This window comes from Canis aureus, chromosome 13 (assembly GCF_053574225.1).
Source record: "Canis aureus isolate CA01 chromosome 13, VMU_Caureus_v.1.0, whole genome shotgun sequence".
In the NCBI taxonomy this organism is placed as follows: domain Eukaryota; kingdom Metazoa; phylum Chordata; class Mammalia; order Carnivora; family Canidae; genus Canis; species Canis aureus.
In genome coordinates, this window is record NC_135623.1 from 10,386,972 (window position 1) to 10,405,109 (window position 18,138).

The 18,138-nt window shown below is 44.1% G+C and overlaps 1 protein-coding gene and 1 long non-coding RNA gene across 3 annotated transcripts; one reads left to right on the top strand and one right to left on the bottom strand.

The window, feature by feature from the left end:
• Nucleotides 1-856: 856 nt before the first annotated feature.
• Nucleotides 857-11,138, top strand: LOC144281832 (uncharacterized). Its single transcript, XR_013350215.1, has 2 exons — nt 857-984; nt 10,564-11,138. It is a non-coding gene; the product is annotated as an uncharacterized LOC144281832 (long non-coding RNA).
• Nucleotides 5,770-17,596, bottom strand: AKIRIN1 (akirin 1). Of its 2 annotated transcripts, none has more exons than XM_077844671.1 (5): nt 17,234-17,596; nt 13,206-13,346; nt 11,005-11,139; nt 9,452-9,523; nt 5,770-8,805 (listed from the first exon to the last, which is right to left on the bottom strand). In XM_077844671.1, exons 1-5 carry the CDS (start codon nt 17,484-17,486, stop codon nt 8,795-8,797), a joined length of 612 nt encoding a protein of 203 aa, XP_077700797.1. In that variant the 5' UTR covers nt 17,487-17,596; the 3' UTR covers nt 5,770-8,794. The 2 variants fall into 2 exon arrangements, with proteins under 2 accessions (XP_077700797.1, XP_077700798.1); XM_077844672.1 differs by having other exon boundaries at nt 7,269-8,805; nt 17,267-17,594.
• Between the last annotated feature and the right edge of the window lie 542 nt (nt 17,597-18,138).

Here is an 18,138-nt window from a genome sequence, read left to right on the forward strand (position 1 = left end):
ACGTTTGCGCTTCACGTGACAAGTGACGTGCCCCCCGACCTTGGGTGGCAGTGGCCGCGGCCCTCCCACGCCCTTCGTTTCCCTAACCTTTGCCTTTCCGCGCGGATTCTCTGCCTCTGGGAAGTGTGGTTTTTACAGGGACCTGGAAGAACTTTATACGCAGAAGCGAGGCGGCGCTGCCATGCGGTGTCCGGGAAGCGAGGCGCGGAGACCGAGTGGACTGCGGCTGTGCGGCGGCAGAGCCCGGCCCCCAGGTCCCGCGCGGGGACGGCCCGGTGACCGCAGACTGTGGCCACAGGCCTCGCAGAGGACCCCGCCGGTCTCCCCACGCGGGACTTCCGTCCTTGACCTCCAGGGTGCCCTCCTCTTTACACACCTGACTCAGCTGTAACCTGAGAAAAGCCTTAACCCTTCTGACCGGTAGGCCCACCCAGATGGCTTCGCACAGGGGATCTTCAGGCCTGCGTCTGCTGCCACTGCTGCAGACCTGAGCACACCTGTGGGTGGCCTGAGGGCCCTAACACATCCAGGGAAGACTCACCCCTCAAGCCTCCAGCTACAGGATGAATACCAAAAAAAGCCAGTAAGCAAAGTGATCCTAAAGTAATGGAGACTAAGGCCAAAGCACCTGGCAGGCTCCATCGTGGAGCATGGGGGCCCTGAGTTCCAGCCCCACGTTGGATGTAGAGGACTGTAAAAAATAAACTAAAAAAAAAAAAAAAAGGCACCAATGCCTGGAATATACTGGAGACTACAGTGATCATTTTTTTTTAAAGGATTTTTATTCATGAGAATCCTAGAGAGGCAGAGACACAGGCAGAGGGACAAGCAGGCTTGATCCTAGGACCCCAAGGCAGGGGCTAAACCGCTGAGCCACCCAGGGATCCCTACAGTGATCATTTAAAGAAGAATGTGCTGACTGGGGTGGAGGAGATACCAAGTTGAAGATGCAGAAGAATCAGGAACTAAAGAAGCATAATTGAGGTGGGAAGGCTGTGCCTGCTTCACTGTGGCAGGGGTAACCTGATGTTGGTAAACATTCCATCCCTATTATTAACTCCCCTCCTTCTGACTTTAATAAGGCTTCCCAAGTGGTATGATTATATGACAAAAACACACTGTTAAAGCCAATGGGGTAGGCTGCTGCACTCATAAATTAACACACTGGAGGGACGCCTGGCTGGCTCAGTAGGGCATGGAACTCCATCTCAGGGTCATGAGGTCAGGCCCCACGTTGGGCACAGAACCTACCTAAAATTGAAAAAAACACAGTGGAGTCTGGTTTTATAGACCAATACAGCTGTATTAGTGAGTCAGCCTTTCTGAGAACAGGTCAGGTGATTAAACTACCTGCAGGGAATCTGCCAGGGCAGCTGTGTAGCCTTCCCCAGGAAACACCCTCATCTCTCTATCCAGATGCACAGAACACTTACCAGAGCAAGTTTTTTCATATTTCTGCCCACAGACTGAGTTTTTCTAGGATAAGGAGTGCAGTTCTCTTAACCTGGCTGCAGAGAGACAACCTGCAGAAGGTTAAAATTATCAGATCTGAGGGCCACCTGCGAGGCTCAGAGGGTGGGGCATCTGCCTTTGGTTCAGGTCACGATCCCCAGGTCCTGGGATCAAGCTCCCTGCTCAGTGAGGAGCCTGCTTCTCCCTCTCCCTGCCACTCCCCCTGCTTGTGCTATTATAAATAAGTAAATAATCTAAAAAAATAAATAATTTGATCTGAGAGTTAAGGGAAAAGAGTTTCAGGTAGTGCACTGACGGAAAAAGGGAGTAACCACATAATTCATTTATTTACTCATTTAAGAGGCAAGAATAGAGGGGGGCCTGGCTTTCTCAGTGGACGGATCATGGACTCTTCAGCTGAGGGTTGTGAGTTTGAGCCCCACGTTAGGTGTAGAGACTTTAAAGTTTTATTTTAAAGATTTTACTTATTCACGAGAAACATACAGAGAGAGGCAAAAACATAGGCAGGGGGTTGGCAAGCTCCCCGCGGGGAGCCTGATGTGGGACTCAATCCCAGGACCCCGGGGATCACGCCCTGAGGCAAAGGTAGACAGACACTCAACCACTGAACCACCCAGGTAGGCATCCCTACGTTTTCTTTTAAATCTTAAAAAAAAAAAAAAGAATAGAGAATAGCTCAAGGTGCTACTAATTGCTCAGTATAGTGGAAGAGTGATGTAGACACATAAATGCATTATATAACTTTATATCAAGACAAGGAACTGCGTAAGAGTATGCCTCAGAAAGGTCTTCCTTACAGTCCAATTTAGGCATCTAGTTACTCTCATTACCATTTTCTTTTAACACCTTTAAATCTTGGATTAACTTGTTTTGCTAGATTGCCTGTCTTGCCTCATAAGAATGGAAGTATATGAGCAAGAACTTTGTCCAGTTCAGTGATACACTGCTAGTGTTCAGAACAGTACTTGGCAAACAGTAGGTGCTCAATTAATATGTATCAGATGAACAGGTAACTCTTACCTGTTAGGGAGGGAGCAGGGAGAGCAAGGGAGGACAAGAGCCACTTGAGCAGACAGTTGTCAAGTGAGAAGAGCTTTAATTCCACGCAGAGGAACAGCAAGAGCACCATTAAAAATGACACAGAAAAAAAAAAATAAAAAAAATAAAAATGACACAGAGTTGGCAGTGAGGACAGTTTAAGGAAAATCTCTCAGTAATTCATTCAAGAACTAACCAGTGCTTTTAAGAGCAGGTAAAGAGAATCTATGCAAATAAAACTCAGCAGCAGCAGCAGCGGAACTGGGCTAGATTAGTTAAGTGAAGGGCAAAGACAAGCCAAAACAAAAAGGATCTTTCAAAGTGTGTCTGTGTAAAGAGGGAAAAGGAGACCAGAGATCCTTTAAGCATCTTCTTAGCCAGGCAAAGCCAGAGCCATGTTTAATCATCCTTCCCAAAGTACAGGCCTTGGTTATCTCTGATGAGACAAAAAAGAGGCTCTTTAACTGGTCAATCTGTTCTATGGTGTGGTATTTGCCCTTATCTCTTGTATTTACCCCTGAATTCGTTTCCCCAAAACTCTCCAGATTCCCACAGATTAATAGCTAAATGCCTAGTAGCCAAAACCCTTCATTATCTAGCCTCTGCTACCTAGCTTCAGGCCCTCTTTCCCAGGATCTACAAGATTTCCTACTCTGGCCAAACAAGAATGTCCTCCCTACACACCACCATGACTTTCCACCTCCCTGCCTTTGCTCATTTCAAGCCCCAATTCCTTTTTTTTTTTAAAGATTTTTGAGAGAAAGCGAGCATGAGCAGGGGAAAGGGCTGAGGGAGGGAGAAACAGACTCCCTGCTGAGCAGGGTTTCCCAACTCAGGGCTCCATCCCACGACCCTGGGATCATGACCTGAGCAGAAGGCAGACACTTACCCTGCTGAGCCACCCAGATGCCTCGCCAATTCCTACTTTTGCCTGAACCTTATTCATCCTTTTGAAACTTTGCTCCAACTCTGCCTCCCCAAATGAAAACTTCCTGGAACACCACTGCTAAGTACCATCTGTTCCTTAGACCATTATCTGTACCATTCACACAACACTCAGCAACTTTTACCTCACCTGTTTGTGTTCCTCACTAGACTGAGCCCCCATCTCAGGGGTCAAGATCCCAATGCCTAAGTATATTTATGTATGTTAGTTCCAAGTCAGGTACTGAGGGTGTAAGACAGACTAGGGCTACTTACAAAATTTGTCAGGCTAGGGACGCTTGGGTGGCTCAGTTGGTTAAACCTCTGACTCTTGATTCCAGCCTGGTTCATGATCTCAGGGTCATGAGATCCAGCCCTGTGTTGTGCTCCATGCTGCTTGGGGAGTCGGCTAGAGCCTGTCTCCCTTTGCCCGCCACCCCCGCTCTCTCTAAAATAATAAATCTTTAAAAAATAAAACAAGCTTGTCAGGCTTTAAAAACTCAAATACCTTCTTCCCTCCACAATAAAGAACTCAGAAGACACCAGTAACATTTGCTGAATGATTGGGAAAATACTCAAATCCAATATAAACATGTCTTTCCCTACGTGTCTCCCACTAACATTGAGGCATGTTGGGTACCAAGCCAGGTTAAGCATCTTCACCAAAGCTCTCTGATGAGACCAGAAACACATAGGATTTGAACTTCTAGAAATAGAGCATGAGGAAGTGTGGATCAGCCTATTACTAAGGTCAACTAAAAAGCAGTTGAAAAATTATTTTCTTAAAAGCATAAAAAAGGGATCCCTGGGTGGCGCAGCAGTTTGGCGCCTGCCTTTGGCCCAGGGCGCGATCCTGGAGACCCGGGATCGAGTCCCACATCGGGCTCCCGGTGCACGGAGCCTGCTTCTCCCTCTGCGTATGTCTCTGCCTCTCTCTCTCTCTCTCTCTCTGTGACTATCATAAATAAAAATTTAAAAATTAAAAAAAAAAGCATAAAAAGGATAAGGAATTACTGAGCCAAAGTTTGGGAACCCAGAGAACCTCAAACTGAAAGCTGCATTGTTAAGGCATTTATTTGCCAGTCTGGAAGTCCCTGGATGCCTGCAGTGCATTTTCCAGAAGTCTCACAGACTGAGCGGGACAAAAATCAAAATCTAAGGCCAGCTGAAGGTGGAAACCCCCATCACAAACTCTTTAAGCTGAGATTCCAAAGTATTACACTTTCAAGATAAGAGTGAAACACAAGTAAACCAGTTTTCACATGGACCTGGTTGTGTGCCATCTAGATCTAGAGTACCTCCAGCCTTCAATCTGAGCTAAGGTGTAGTAGCATCTCCAGCACAGGAAACCAGAATTCTTTCTAAGGGTAGATGCCTCATCCTTGTCCTGTTTATTCCTACAATTGCTCAAATATAGTATCCAGCTCACAGTAACCTGGCACATAAAGAGACAAGACACTATAAGCAACAATCAGTAGAGACCCAGACTTCAGGTGCTTAAATTTTAGGCAAATTTAGGTAATCTTCATAATGAAGTGCTGTTTCAAGGTATCATTTGGGGTAAGTAGGTGGAGATTTTTCCGTAGGTAAACTTGCTTCTTCCTTCAGGTATCAAAATTATTCAAGGTCCAGTTTAACTGTAGCTGTGGACTATAGCACCTCTGAAGCCATTTTCAAGGAAACAATCACCCCAGCAGCACTGAAGTCACACTGTTCCTTAAAAAGTAATACTTAACAAATGATTTTCAAAAAACAAAACAAAAAAACCGATCTTCTAATAACATGAAATTCTTAACACCCACTTTTGTATCTAAAATTTCAAAATTAAATATGCCAAAAATAAAACTCATACTAACCACCCCCTCCCCCTGCCCAAGCATGTTTCCTGTCCCCATCCTTGAGAATCCTTGCTTTGAAAACTTCATTGGCTTTTTCTGTAAGATACTCACTTTGACAGTCAGTTTTCATTTCTAAGCACAGGATTTTTTTTTTTTTTAATCATGCCACAACCTGAGGTGTAACTCCCCCAGAAATGACAAATTAAAGGTATTTGTCCACCAATCCATGATGCACCAAGTTTGCCTGTGAGTTTTTCAAATGTGTATCAATGCTACAGTGCCAAGGGCTCACAAACTTTTGTGCGAAGGGCCAGTTATCTTCAATTCCATGGCCCATACTACCTGTTTCTGGAGCTGCAGATTGTGAAACCAGCCACAGATGCAAACAAACAGGTGTGGCAGTGTTTGAATATAACTTTATTTACAAAACCAGGCCTTAGTTTGCTGACCCCTGCTAGGGTGAATAACAAAATACAGATTCACTGAAAGGCATTACTGAATTCATCGGTCATTCATCTTTTATTGTTTTCTTAGTCAAACACTTGAAAAGTACAAATTCTAATTAGAGGATGTGAGATTCTGATGTTAACAAAGGGCTATTCAGACTGGAAAGTTGAGAATTGCTGCTGCAGAAAGGAATGTTTGGCTTTCAGATCTAATGAGGACCACTGTAAAGAACCCCCCCCTCCCCCATGTAAGTGTCAAATGCATATCTCGTGTCCCAGGCTGTGCTTTCTTTACATGGGCTATTGAACTTAATCTCGCATTTGAAAACAAAACCCAGTGATGTACATACAATTAACTCTCATTTTACAGACAAGAAAACTATGGCTCACAAGTTTCAGTAGCTTGGCAAGGCTCACGTAGCAAACGAAACTCTAGGGCTACACACATCCAAAGGCCGTTCCTTTAACTACTACGCAGCCAACCCAACCTCCCTGGCAGGCAGAGAAGATTCACCACGTGTGAGAGGTTGGCTCAAATTCTTGTATTCCCTGATGTTCTTCTCCTTGGGGAGCTCTTAACAATTATCTGCCTCAGGAACTTCATCTATCTCTGACCTAAGCTTGAACACCCACTCCTTTCATTCTCCTTAAGCTTAAGATTTTACCAAAAGAGGATAACAAACAAATATTATTAAAACAAAAAAATTTTAACTAGGTCAGTAGATGTGGCTGTTCTAAGACCCCAGGTCCTGGCCTATTCTTATAGGTCTCCGTAGGTTGACTTCTTCCCTGGGCATTGACCTACCTCCATGGGACAAAGACACTTCCCTACCCCGGGAATGCCCCTAAGTTCAAGCTCTAGGAATCAAGGTCCAGGGAAAAACTCCTTTTGCTAGTCTAAGGCCTACATTACAGGTCCCTATTTTCTGTCCTAAGAACGGTCTCTTCTCTAGATAAAACACTAAACAAACATCTCTAGTCCCTTTTGAGGAGATTCCAAAACCCAGCCACCGGTGGTATGGTCTTACTTACTCTATGGCCCCAAAGGGCAACCATATCGTAATAGCCTAACACCACCAGGTGCAGTGAGAGTGTCTATTATTTTCCTTATAGAAACCTACTCTACCTCCCAGCCAGAAGCCATTTAGTAGGAATGGGGTTGACACTTGCCCCACATCACACTGATTCTATTCTGTAACAAGATGTCAGTACAGCAGCATTGCCCATTCCTGATCCATCCTTCAGGACTCATGATGGCCCCCACAGCTGCCCTTCCCTTGTTTTGGTGTGCCTATCTCACTCTAAGGCCACTCCCATGACAGCCACTGCTATGCTCCTCCTTCCAGGAACAAGTGACTACCCTGGAAAAAGAAGAGATGAAACAATCTGCCCTTCAAATATGAAGTAAAATAATTCTTTAATTATTTAAAGATCAAAGATCACTGATGGGCTTTTTAAAGTCTATAAATCTTAAGTGTAATGTTTTGCTAGGGAAATGGTTATAGCAGCCTCACATAAATTATTTGAATAAATAAACATTATCACAGTATTAAGAAGGCAAGGTAAACAAATAGCTTAAGTATTTTATTTGTTTGCAACTAAGCTTGTTAACACTATATAATGAAAATGTACAAAGAATAATGTTGCAGTTTTTGGTTAGATTTAAGTCAAAGACATTCATTAATAAGGAATCTTCGAATATGAATATTCCAAAATTTCTCTAAGCCATCTGATCAGAACTGTCTCTGAATATTACCTTACTTTGGAAGGTACTGGCATACATTTGAATTAAACTCAGAATTTTTCAAAATAAGCCCTAATTAATAAAACTATTCTATATTCAAACTAAAACAATTTTAATAGAACTTTCCTTTCCAGAAACAATAATAAAGGAAACAAGGCATTTTGTAAAATGTGGTCCTGAACAAGTCACAGTAAAAAATAAATGTATACTTAAACTTCCACCTCCTCAAAACAGAGGCTACTTTCTGTTCCACAGCCTTGGAAACAAGGTGAGGAACAGTCTGTAAGCAACTTTGGGCAGGGGGTTGCCAAAACAAAGCTCAAGCAGTTGAACATGGTCACTTTTTAAAAAGAATTTGGGGGAGCCTGACCAAAGGATCCAAATTCTGTTTTTAATAACCGATACAAAGGCGAAGTGGCTCCTCACAAGTAGCAGTGCCACCAGGGGCTGGCCCCACCCCTTGCTCACCTATGTTGTGCTCCCAAGCAAACCCTGATGCTCCTGCTCCAGGGCAGACTTTTTCTTTTTAGAGGTTCAGTGTCCAGGGAGCTCTCTGTGTGAATGAGGTGAGCACAGACTCCACGTGGGTATTTTAAGGCTTGGAGTCAAAGTATTTTTCAACACGGCTAGGCAGTCCATGTGTCAAACGGCCCGTCTCCAGTTTGTCCTAATTCCTCACCACGCATTTGTAGACCTAGGACCACAGACCTTTGCTATGTCATCATAATCACATCTAATGTCCATCCTAACTTATGATTCATATTCTGTGCCTGGAAACAGTCCCTGTATTTAACAATAATACCTACACATAAAACAATCCACCGTTACAACTTATATGGTCACAAAACATTAATGATCTTCTGTAGACCAAGCGAATGTTTTTAACCATAATTGTCGTGCATCAAATTCACAGCCAGAATCCCCAAGATCAAAAAAATTTGCACAATACAAATAATAACTTAAAATACACACACACACACATATACACACACTCTCACACACACTTCTTACAGAACTGTGCTTGGGGAAACTCCATTTGTTGAGTGCCACTGAGGGCATATTTTACTAAACTGCTGCTCCAGGTATTTTTGTTTGGAAAATCTATCACAGTAGGGCACAGCTGTTTATTGGATGAGCAGAAAAGAAAGATATGCTTGTGGCAACCAGAAAGTTTTAAGGTCTTTCAAGTTGTATAAAATGGACCTGCAGAAACGTTTAAGTGTTCTCAGGATGCAAAGTTGGAGCTGAAATGTGATATCAAACCAGTTGCAAAAAGTGTACAGCAGCCATCTCTTGAGGTCAAACCTGGTACCCAGATATGCAAGAAAGCTTCAGGACACGTCTATAAATTAAGAAAAAAAAATAAGAGTTTACTAAAAATACAGTGCCATGCTTTTTAAAAATATTAACCATTGGGAAATGTGATAAATGTGGAGAATGTAAGTCAACACTTAAAATGTCTTAGGTTTCCCAGAATTTAAGAAACTTGACTCCGCTTCAGTTTAAACAGCTATTTATTATTTTATGCTTTGAGTAACTGGTAGTTCCAAGATGTCTAGAATTAAGAAATCTGACCACACACTTGATAACCTACCCTAAGGAACTAACTTTCGTAAATAATTGAAACTACTTTCCTGGAGGAAAAGCCATGTAACAAACTGGTACTGCAGTCAAACTATTTAGGTTTCAGTCCTGGTTGAACCACTAGCTTTATGAGCTGGACAAATTACTTAATCTCCTTAAGCACTATCCTTACCTGTAAAATGGGTCCAACGATACTTCCTCCCTCATAGGGTTATTATAGATTAAATAAATTTCATGAGGATTTAAAAGGCTTAGCACGATGCTGGGCATGCTTTTTTTTTTAATGTTAGCTATTACTAACATTACTTCACAGGGGTTTTTTGCTCTCAGGAGACAAAGTATTCAGTGTCAACATCTTGCTCTTGGAAGTTGGAAAATTCAAAGAAAAACTTGGCAATACTTACAGCTTGTTGGCCTTGTCCCATATCGTCGCATAATCTGATCATGTGTGAATTTCACAAAAGATTCATATTGTTCTGTAAGGGGAAAGACAGTATATACTATCCCCAGAATTCTCCCCTGGTTTTTCAAGAATCAAGTGTCAGGATCACATCTAGTTTTCCAGTTTAAATGATCCACTCTCAGACCCTCCTTATAACAGCCGCTCTGAGATCTGTTACTTCCTCTTAGATCCCAGAGCCAAATCCCTGGCTCCTAGATTGGTCACTGATCATCTATAATATTATATTTTCCTAATCTCGCCCTGCTGTTATTTCATCCCCTACTAAGGGTTGACTTGCTCAGTACTACAAGCCAACAAATTTTAGGAACTCTATAGGACATGAAAGCTTGAAGATCTTTTCTGCATTGCTATCCTTGCTATAAATCTCAACAGACACACTGAGTAAAAGAGTGGGATGGCTAGAAAGTGGAGAAAATTTCATACTCCCTAATTATAAACAGTTCCACAGAACTAATAACTTCTAAAGAGAAACTCAGTACAAAAGATATAAGGTAGTCTGACATCCATGAACAGAGAAGTGACTTAGAGCCAAGAGAACAACTTTAGGGTGGAGCCAGGATAGAGGAAATGGTATACTGGAGCTTCTTGTTTTAATACACACTATTAGTATATTAAAGGATCAAAGAAGTTCGACTATAAAGAAACCCATTTAACTGTAGTTAAACCAATAGTTCTCAATTTATTTTTTTTTAAGATTTTATTTATTCATGAGAGAGACACAGAGAGAGAGAGAGAGAGAGAGAGAGAGAGGCAGAGACACAGGCAGAGGGAGAAGCAGGCTCCATGCAGAGAGCCTGATGTGGGACTCGAGGCAGGGTCTCCTGGGTCTCGATCACGCCCCGGGCTGCAGGCAGCACTAAACCGCTGCACCACCGGGGCTGCCCATAGTTCTCAATTTAGAACAGACTTTCTATCAATTTGAGGAATCATGTGGTATGGATCACCACATTAGAAAATAATACCGTTGCAGGAACTTGTTGCCTAAAACCCCTCTCTCTGATCACAACATTGTCTACTTTCACTAAATGGGTACTACTATCTATTCCTGTCCAGGTCTCTTCCTTTCACAAAAGGCTCTACTTGTGTCAACTCTCTTTGTTCCAACCTGAGCTATGCTTTCCAAACTAATGATCTCCAAATCACAGAATGCTGGACTTCGTACATCCAAAAAGTGACTACGATCAGGAAGTCTGATCATGTTGAATATACTCGTTAGCCCAAATTAACTGCTCACTGCCTTCATTCATATGGAAAAGTCTCAGAAGAAAAGCTTGGTTTATCTGGTTTCAGAAATGTAAATGAAAAGTCCTTCCATATAATGTATAAATAAAATGTTTAGAATCACCAGAGAGTAACTTACTATTCACAACTCATTAAACCTTCTTGCACGATGTCCTCCTCTGAAGTCCTCCTCTTTTTCTAAGTCACCATCTGACTGAACCTTATTATCTACCAAACCCTATTATCAATGGCACAGCCACTGCCTCAGCCTACCTGCTAGTTTGGTATTGAGGATTTGCTCATACTCCTCCCGAATTTTATCTTCATAGTCTTTTAAGAGACGCTCACATATTATTCCAACTTGTCGGAGGGTAAAGGTGGGCTGGTCCTTCTTCATCCAGGAGGAACCTGGCCAAAAGACAAATCTAGTTGTTTGTTTGTTTTTTAAAGATTTTAAGTAATCTCCACACCCAATGTGGGACTCAAACTCACAACCCCGAGATTAAGAATCACATGTTTCTACCTACTGAGCCAACCACACACCCCAAGACAAATTCAGTTTAAATAATACATTATAGTTCTAAGGTTCAGAGTTAATAACTTTATGCAAACAGTCCTAGGATACAAAAACTGCTCAGAAAAATAGCATTTTTCACAACTCTACAAGGAATATTTCACAAAATTCTCTGAACTTCTGCCATTAATTTTACAAAGTCAGGCCAAAAGGTAAATTGAGAAGTAGAAACAATGTGTATCCAGGTGTGCTAGCTGAACTGCATACAGAAAAACAGTTCTGATGCCATAACAATGTGAACCCATACTCAATACTCATTTGGTAAAGAACAAGAACAAAAAGTAAATAAAGCCTCTACTCTGGATTAGAGAAAGTAGATTTAGAGAATTACCCAAATCCTTGGTGATTATGTAAACCTATGTTTAACTGAGGTGCATCATAATTATCTGTAGAATTCAAAAACCATGATACACATTCTGATTTAATTCTAGGTTAGGGCCTAGCCATATTTTCTTCTTCTTTTTTTTCTTTAAAGAATTTTAGTTATTCATGAGAGAGACAGAGAGAGAGGCAGAGGGAGAAGCAGGGTCCCTGCGGGGAGCCGGATGTGGGACTCATCCCAGGGTCCTGGGATCACGCCCTGAGCCAAAGGCTGATGCTCAACCACTGAGCCACCCAGGCGCCCCAAAACAAAATTTCTTTAAAAATGAACTTGACCAAAAGTTCTACCTAGTCATCATGTATTTTTTCTTTGTACCCGTATCATATTCTATTACTTCAAAATTCTAATACTAAAATCTCAAAAGAATATTAAGGAAAAAAAAAAAAATAATATTAAGGAGAGACTTGCTAACACCACTAAAAGGTCTATCACTGATGAACACAAAAGAACAATTAAAGGGTGCTATTCCTAGAGCCAAGACCTTTGAGTCAAAAAATTTTTTAATTATTTCAGGTGAAATTCATATAAAATGAATCATTTTAAAGTGAACAATTAGGTATAATTTAGTATACTCACAATTTTGCACCACCACATTTATCTAATTTCAAAATACTTCCACCACTCCAAAGTAACACCCCTTACTATTTAGCAGTTTTCCCCCATTCTCTTATCTCCCTAGCTCCTGGCCAACACAATCTGTGTTCTGTAAGGCAATAATTTTTAATCAAGGTAATTTTTAACTCTCAGAACTATTAAAAAGTAGAATATTTTGTGAGGAAATAAAGTTCTTTACTGATAAAGGACAGAGTTCTCCACCAATGGAGATGTTTGTGCACTGGCCTCTTGACTATTTGCAGGGATATGGCAGGCAAGACTGGTGGCTGAACTATGTGACCATGAAGATTCTCTCCAACCCTGAGATTCTATTTTTGAGCACATCCTCTCTGACCACCTGTCAATGTTACAGAGCACTGCTGTCACACAAATGTGTGCAATGATGGAACTGTCCCATAGCTGTGCTAATACAAGAACTACATGTGGCTACCAAGCACTTGAAATTTGGCTACTGCATCCAAGAAACTAAATGTTAAATTTTATTAAATTTTAATTAAATAGCCACATGTGGCTAATATAATGGCTAAGATATTAGTTACAGAGGGTACTTCTATACTGGGTGCATGGAAGCCAAATCAAAGCAACCTAAGGTTTTTTCCCAATTTCATGACTCTATGGTTCCAAAAGTATTTGTGAATAGCAATACAATGCGTATATTTTACCTATTTTATTACTTTAGATGAAATCCATTCTGGATTAGGAAACCATCATTTTAAAGAACCATTCAGAAACCTTTTCAAATTTTTATTTAAATTCCAGTTAGGTAACGTACAGTATAATATTAGTTTCAAGCATAGAATTTAGTGACTCATCACTTACATATAACACCCAGGGTTCTTCACAATAAGTGTACCATTTAGAAACTCTTAAATGGTTGGTCTGTCCACACTAATGCTTGCTTACCTGGAGAACTAGGTGCTGTGAGTGCTGAGGAATGAGGCTGACTTTCTGAAGTACAAGCTTCACTCTGATTAAGAACAACTTCTAAATGTCTCCACCTCTGATAACGACTATATTCTTGTTTTATGTTCTGAAAGATTTGTTCTAATAAAAAAAGAAACACATTTGAGCATTCACTTTATTGTGTCATGTCTTCAAACTTCTTGTCCCATCCCCCATGTTATTGATATTAGCAAGAAAAATGCTTACACTGAGTAAAGCACTCCTCCTATAAACCCCACTGTGCCCTTACTACTATTTCAACAATACATGAAAGAGCAGCTATTTTAGCATATAAACCCTCCAGATAATTCCCCTTGCTTGTTTTGCTGTGACAATCCTAAAGCAAACTGCATATCTGGTCTTCATTTACTAGCACAATTTACAGCAAAACAAAAAACACATCCTTCACCTAATAGGAAGCTATTTTTGATCTATGTTAAGCTGCACAATTGCACAAACTAGTGTATTGGGGTAATTTTCTGACCACCCGAGGCTTTCTAAAAATAAAGGTCTTGTCTCATTTGGGACTCAAGATCTTTAGGGTAGAGGACAGCAGAAATCACGATATGGTCACCTCCTGGACACTGACCATGGGGAGACTGGAGATTCATTTCCTGGAACTGATGATCAGGGCATAGAAAAGAACTTTCTGATCCTGCCGAGAGGCTATACTTGATAGGACTCAGATTACTTCTCTGAGTCAAAGTAATCATAAACCAAATTTGCTAACGCTATTGAAGGGAGTCCAGGACACACAAATTCACTCTCAAGTACATTCCTAGAGACAACACAGAGTCTGAAAGGATGTGGTTTTCAAGGTTTTCATTTTTGTGGTAGAATATGTATCCACTTTCCAGATAATAAAGCCTCCTTTATCAAAAACAAAACCCAGAAAATCGTATCGCCACCCCCATTCACATTATTTTAATGTGTACTTTGCCATAGTATACATATCTTTTTTTTTTTAATGGCTTTAACTGTAAATAATGCCATTTTGCTTCCTCCTATGACCTTGGAAAGTCATTCAGGATCTTTAGCCTACTTCTTCAATAAAAATGTTAAGGTTTTTTGTTTGTTTGTTTGTTTTATGATAGAGGGAGAGAGAGAGAGAGAGGCAGAGACACAGGAGGAGGGAGAAGCAGGCTCCACGCCGGAAGCCTGACGTGGGACTCGATCCCGGGACTCCAAGATCGCACCCTGGGCCAAAGGCAGGTGCTAAACCGCTGAGCCACCCAGGGATCCCCTAAAAATGTTAAGTTTTGAAAACAAGGGACAGTACACACAGCCCAGGAATCGACACAAACTCAAAAGTATCTCCACACATAACTAAATCTGCTAATACCCAGCTTAAACACACCAACAATGTAGGATTAGCAAAGCCTTTCCTTAAAAATGCTAGGAAGTTCATATTTTAAGATCCCCGAATTTATGAAGTCTTTGCTTCATCTTTAAAATGTAGTATTCTCCAAGCATCTACTTGCCAGATTCAATACAAGGATGTCAGGAACTGCAAAGACTTGAAACAAGAAAGGACAAGTATGAGGACAATGCTCATGAGAACAGAAGGTCTTTGATAAACCTCTAACTGCCTCCTCCTGTATGGTGAAGTGAACAAATGGAAAGATAGAACTTTAAGGCTAGTTAAAGGACTAGCAAGCCCAAGAATCTAAATATGGCATGCTCAGGAGAAAAATAAGGAAGTAGATTTGATTTCTCTCTCCAAGAAGGCCACTTACCAAAAAAAAAAAAAAAAAAAAAAGAAGCAGCGCAAATTTCTTTTTAACAGCAGATGATTACTTGGGATTGTACTTCTGGGTTATATCAGACTAAGCCTATCCTCAAAATTCTACAATGGTCCCTAGCTGCTACAGACCAAAATCCAAACTCTTCAACATGGCATTCCATGCCTTCCAAGTTTTGGCCCTAAATTGTTTCCAGTTCTACCTCCCACTACAGCCCAGTTATATTACGTTATCCTTCGTTAATTTTGTGGGTTTTCAGGCCTTTGCTCAAGCAGTTTTCCTCTGCTTAAAATGTAGCTATCAACCAAGAAAGTAGTTTGCATGATCTATGCAAAAAATAAAATTTAAGATAAAAAAACCAGCAATTCCCATTTCTGCACTCCACAATACTGAGGGTTCCAAATACATTCAACAATCATTTATTACACATTTGCTGTAATGTGAACTACAACAGAATTAGTCTACAGGGTAGTCCTAAAGAAACAAAACATATGCATAAAGTCCATCAAGATAGATAGGATAAGTATTAATTCTATTTTGCAGAAGAGATCCAGAAAGATTATTATGACTATCCTTGGAATCTGTAGGAACAGAAGAAAAATTATCGCTTCAAGTGGGTATTTTTGTTCCCTGCTTCTCTTTTCTTTTTTCTAGGTAGGCTCCGTGCTTAGTGTGGAGCCCAACGTGGGGCTTGAACCCAGGACCATGGGATGAAGACCTGGATGCTTAACCGACTGGGCCACCTCAGTGCCCCTGACCCCTGCTTTTCAAGGGCTCTTTACACACACACACACAAAAAAAAAAAACCTCTGCAAACATTATCTCATTCAGTACATAAGGCTTTGCAACATCAAGTGGTGATCAGGGAATTTAAAGTAGAACAGAGTTCCTTGTGAGGAAGGGTTAAGTCAGGTAATGGATGGAAGACTTGCTTAGAAATGACTGTATTTGGATTAGCAAATACAAGAGGAAAACATCATGATGGAAGAAGGCAAGGATAACAAGCACACCCAGGTGGATCTGGAGAAAAAAAGAGCAGCAAAAGCATAGCTGGGGGGAAAAAATGTGCAAAAGACTAAAGTAAGACATATGGTCATAGCCGATAAATCCTTTGAAGGCCAGGATAAAAGAAGAGGTGAACATGACAAAGATTCAGTGTCTGGGGGAGCTTGGCTGGCAACTGCAGGAATCTCCCTGGGAGAGGAGGAGGGCCAGAAACCTGCATTATGGATATGCAGAGGAAAAAAGGAGAATAAACCCCAAAGACACAGGTAACTGGAAAAGGGTTGAGGAAAGAACGATTTTGAGGCAATCCTCAGGCTGAAGCAATAGAAAAACACAAAGAAATGGAACAACTTGGCAGAGGCCCCTTTTTGAGGACCCTCCCCCATTTCCAGAAGCCCTTTAAAACCCGCCACCTATGAACGCTGCGGCACTTTCCCCCTCCGTTCCTGCACAATGGTGGTGGTGGTGGTGGGGGGGGGAGTTCCGCCCTAACTTTGCAGTCACACTAGCTCTCCCCTTTCCTCGACCAACGTGTGTGATCCTTCTTGAAAGCGTCCCTGCGACCGAGAGCTGAATTCCTGCTTCCGGAATGTGTGCGTCTGTTGGAAGGATTCTCAAATACATTCTGGCTAACGACCTGCCCGTTCCGAGCCATATATGGTGGCAAGACAATAGCCATACAATAAAAAAAAAAAAAAAAAAAAAAAAAAAAACGCCAGCCAGCCCCTTGGAAATAGATTGAGAGGAGACTTCTGCGACGGCCTGCGGTCCCTGAAGACTCGGGGAAATCAGGTCTCGCGGCCGCGCCGCCGAACGGCGATCGGCGATGGGCGCGCGCTCAGGCCCCTTCCCAGGACGCCGCCGCCGCCAGCCCCCACCCTGCAGGCCGGGTTCGTGAGTAGAATCCCATTTTGCACGGCCCACTGGGTCTGCCGGGCGGCCCCGTGCAGGCCCGGGCCGCGGAGGCAGCAGGGGCCCCGAGCGCCCAGGGGTGCTCCCAGCTCGCCCTCGCTGCCCGCCCCGCGGGTCTCCACAGCTCCGGGAAGACGGAAAACCGACACTGGGCCGCCCCCCCGCCCCCCCGGATGTCTCCCATCCCCGGAAGCGTCCAGGCCCGGCGCACCCCAGTTCCCGTTTCTCGGCGCTAGAGAAGGGGTCTGTGGGTGAAGGAGCCCGGCGCCCAGAGCCGCCCCACCCCCACCCACCCCACCCCCACCCCCACCCCCACCCCCATGCCCGTGCCTGGCTTCCTGCCAAGCCCGCAGCGCAGGTTACCCGGGGTCGGAAGGCGCCGCTCGCTGCCGGGCGGGGCGGGCTGCGGCAGAGCCGGCGGCGGGGGCTGCGTCTGGAGCAGCGGCGGCGGCTCGGCGTCCGGGGGCCTGAGGCCCGGAGTGGGGCCCGGCAGGGGGGCGCAGCGCCGCCGCTTCGGGGAACCGGGGCTCAGCAGCGCCGCCTCGAACTCCATGGGCCGCTTCAACGTCGCCCCGCACGCCATGCCGCCGCCGGGCCGGGGACCGGGAGCAGACGAGGAGGCAGCCGCGGCCCAACCTCCGGCTCCTCAGCGGGGCTGGCGAGCCAAGCCGGCTCCAATGGCGCCGCCAGCACCCGGCAGCCGCGCTGGCCCCGCCCCCTGTGACGTCACGGGCCCCGACCACCGCCCGGCGGAGGGGGAGAAGCCGGAAGAGGCCCGCGCTGGGCAGCCCGGCAGCCGCGCTCCGGCCCGCGGTGCCTCCCCCGCCCCCGCTGAGGAATTGGAACGGTCTGGGCGGAGAGCTCGGTCGCCAAGCAACCGCGGGAAGGCCCCCACCCCCGCCTCCGCCCCTCCCGGGGTCCCATCCTCCCCCACCCCCGCCGCCCCGCGTGCCCCCAGCTCCTCGCGCCGCCGCGTCGGGGAGGCCCCCGCGTGCCTCGCACCTGCGCGGCAGGGGCGTGGGGGAGGGGGCGCCCCGAGAGGCCCGGCTGGCGAGGGCGCGGGCGCGGGTGCAGGGGTCGTGCCTTGGGGTCCGTTAAGGCTCCTTCTATCTAGGCCGCTCTCGTCCCCGAGGTGGAAGAGAGGGGCGTTCCTGAGGGTCTTCCAGGGCCTTCCCGAGTCCGCGGAAGTCTGCGCTTAAGCAGAACCTGAGATCTGAGAATGGACTTTGAGGGGG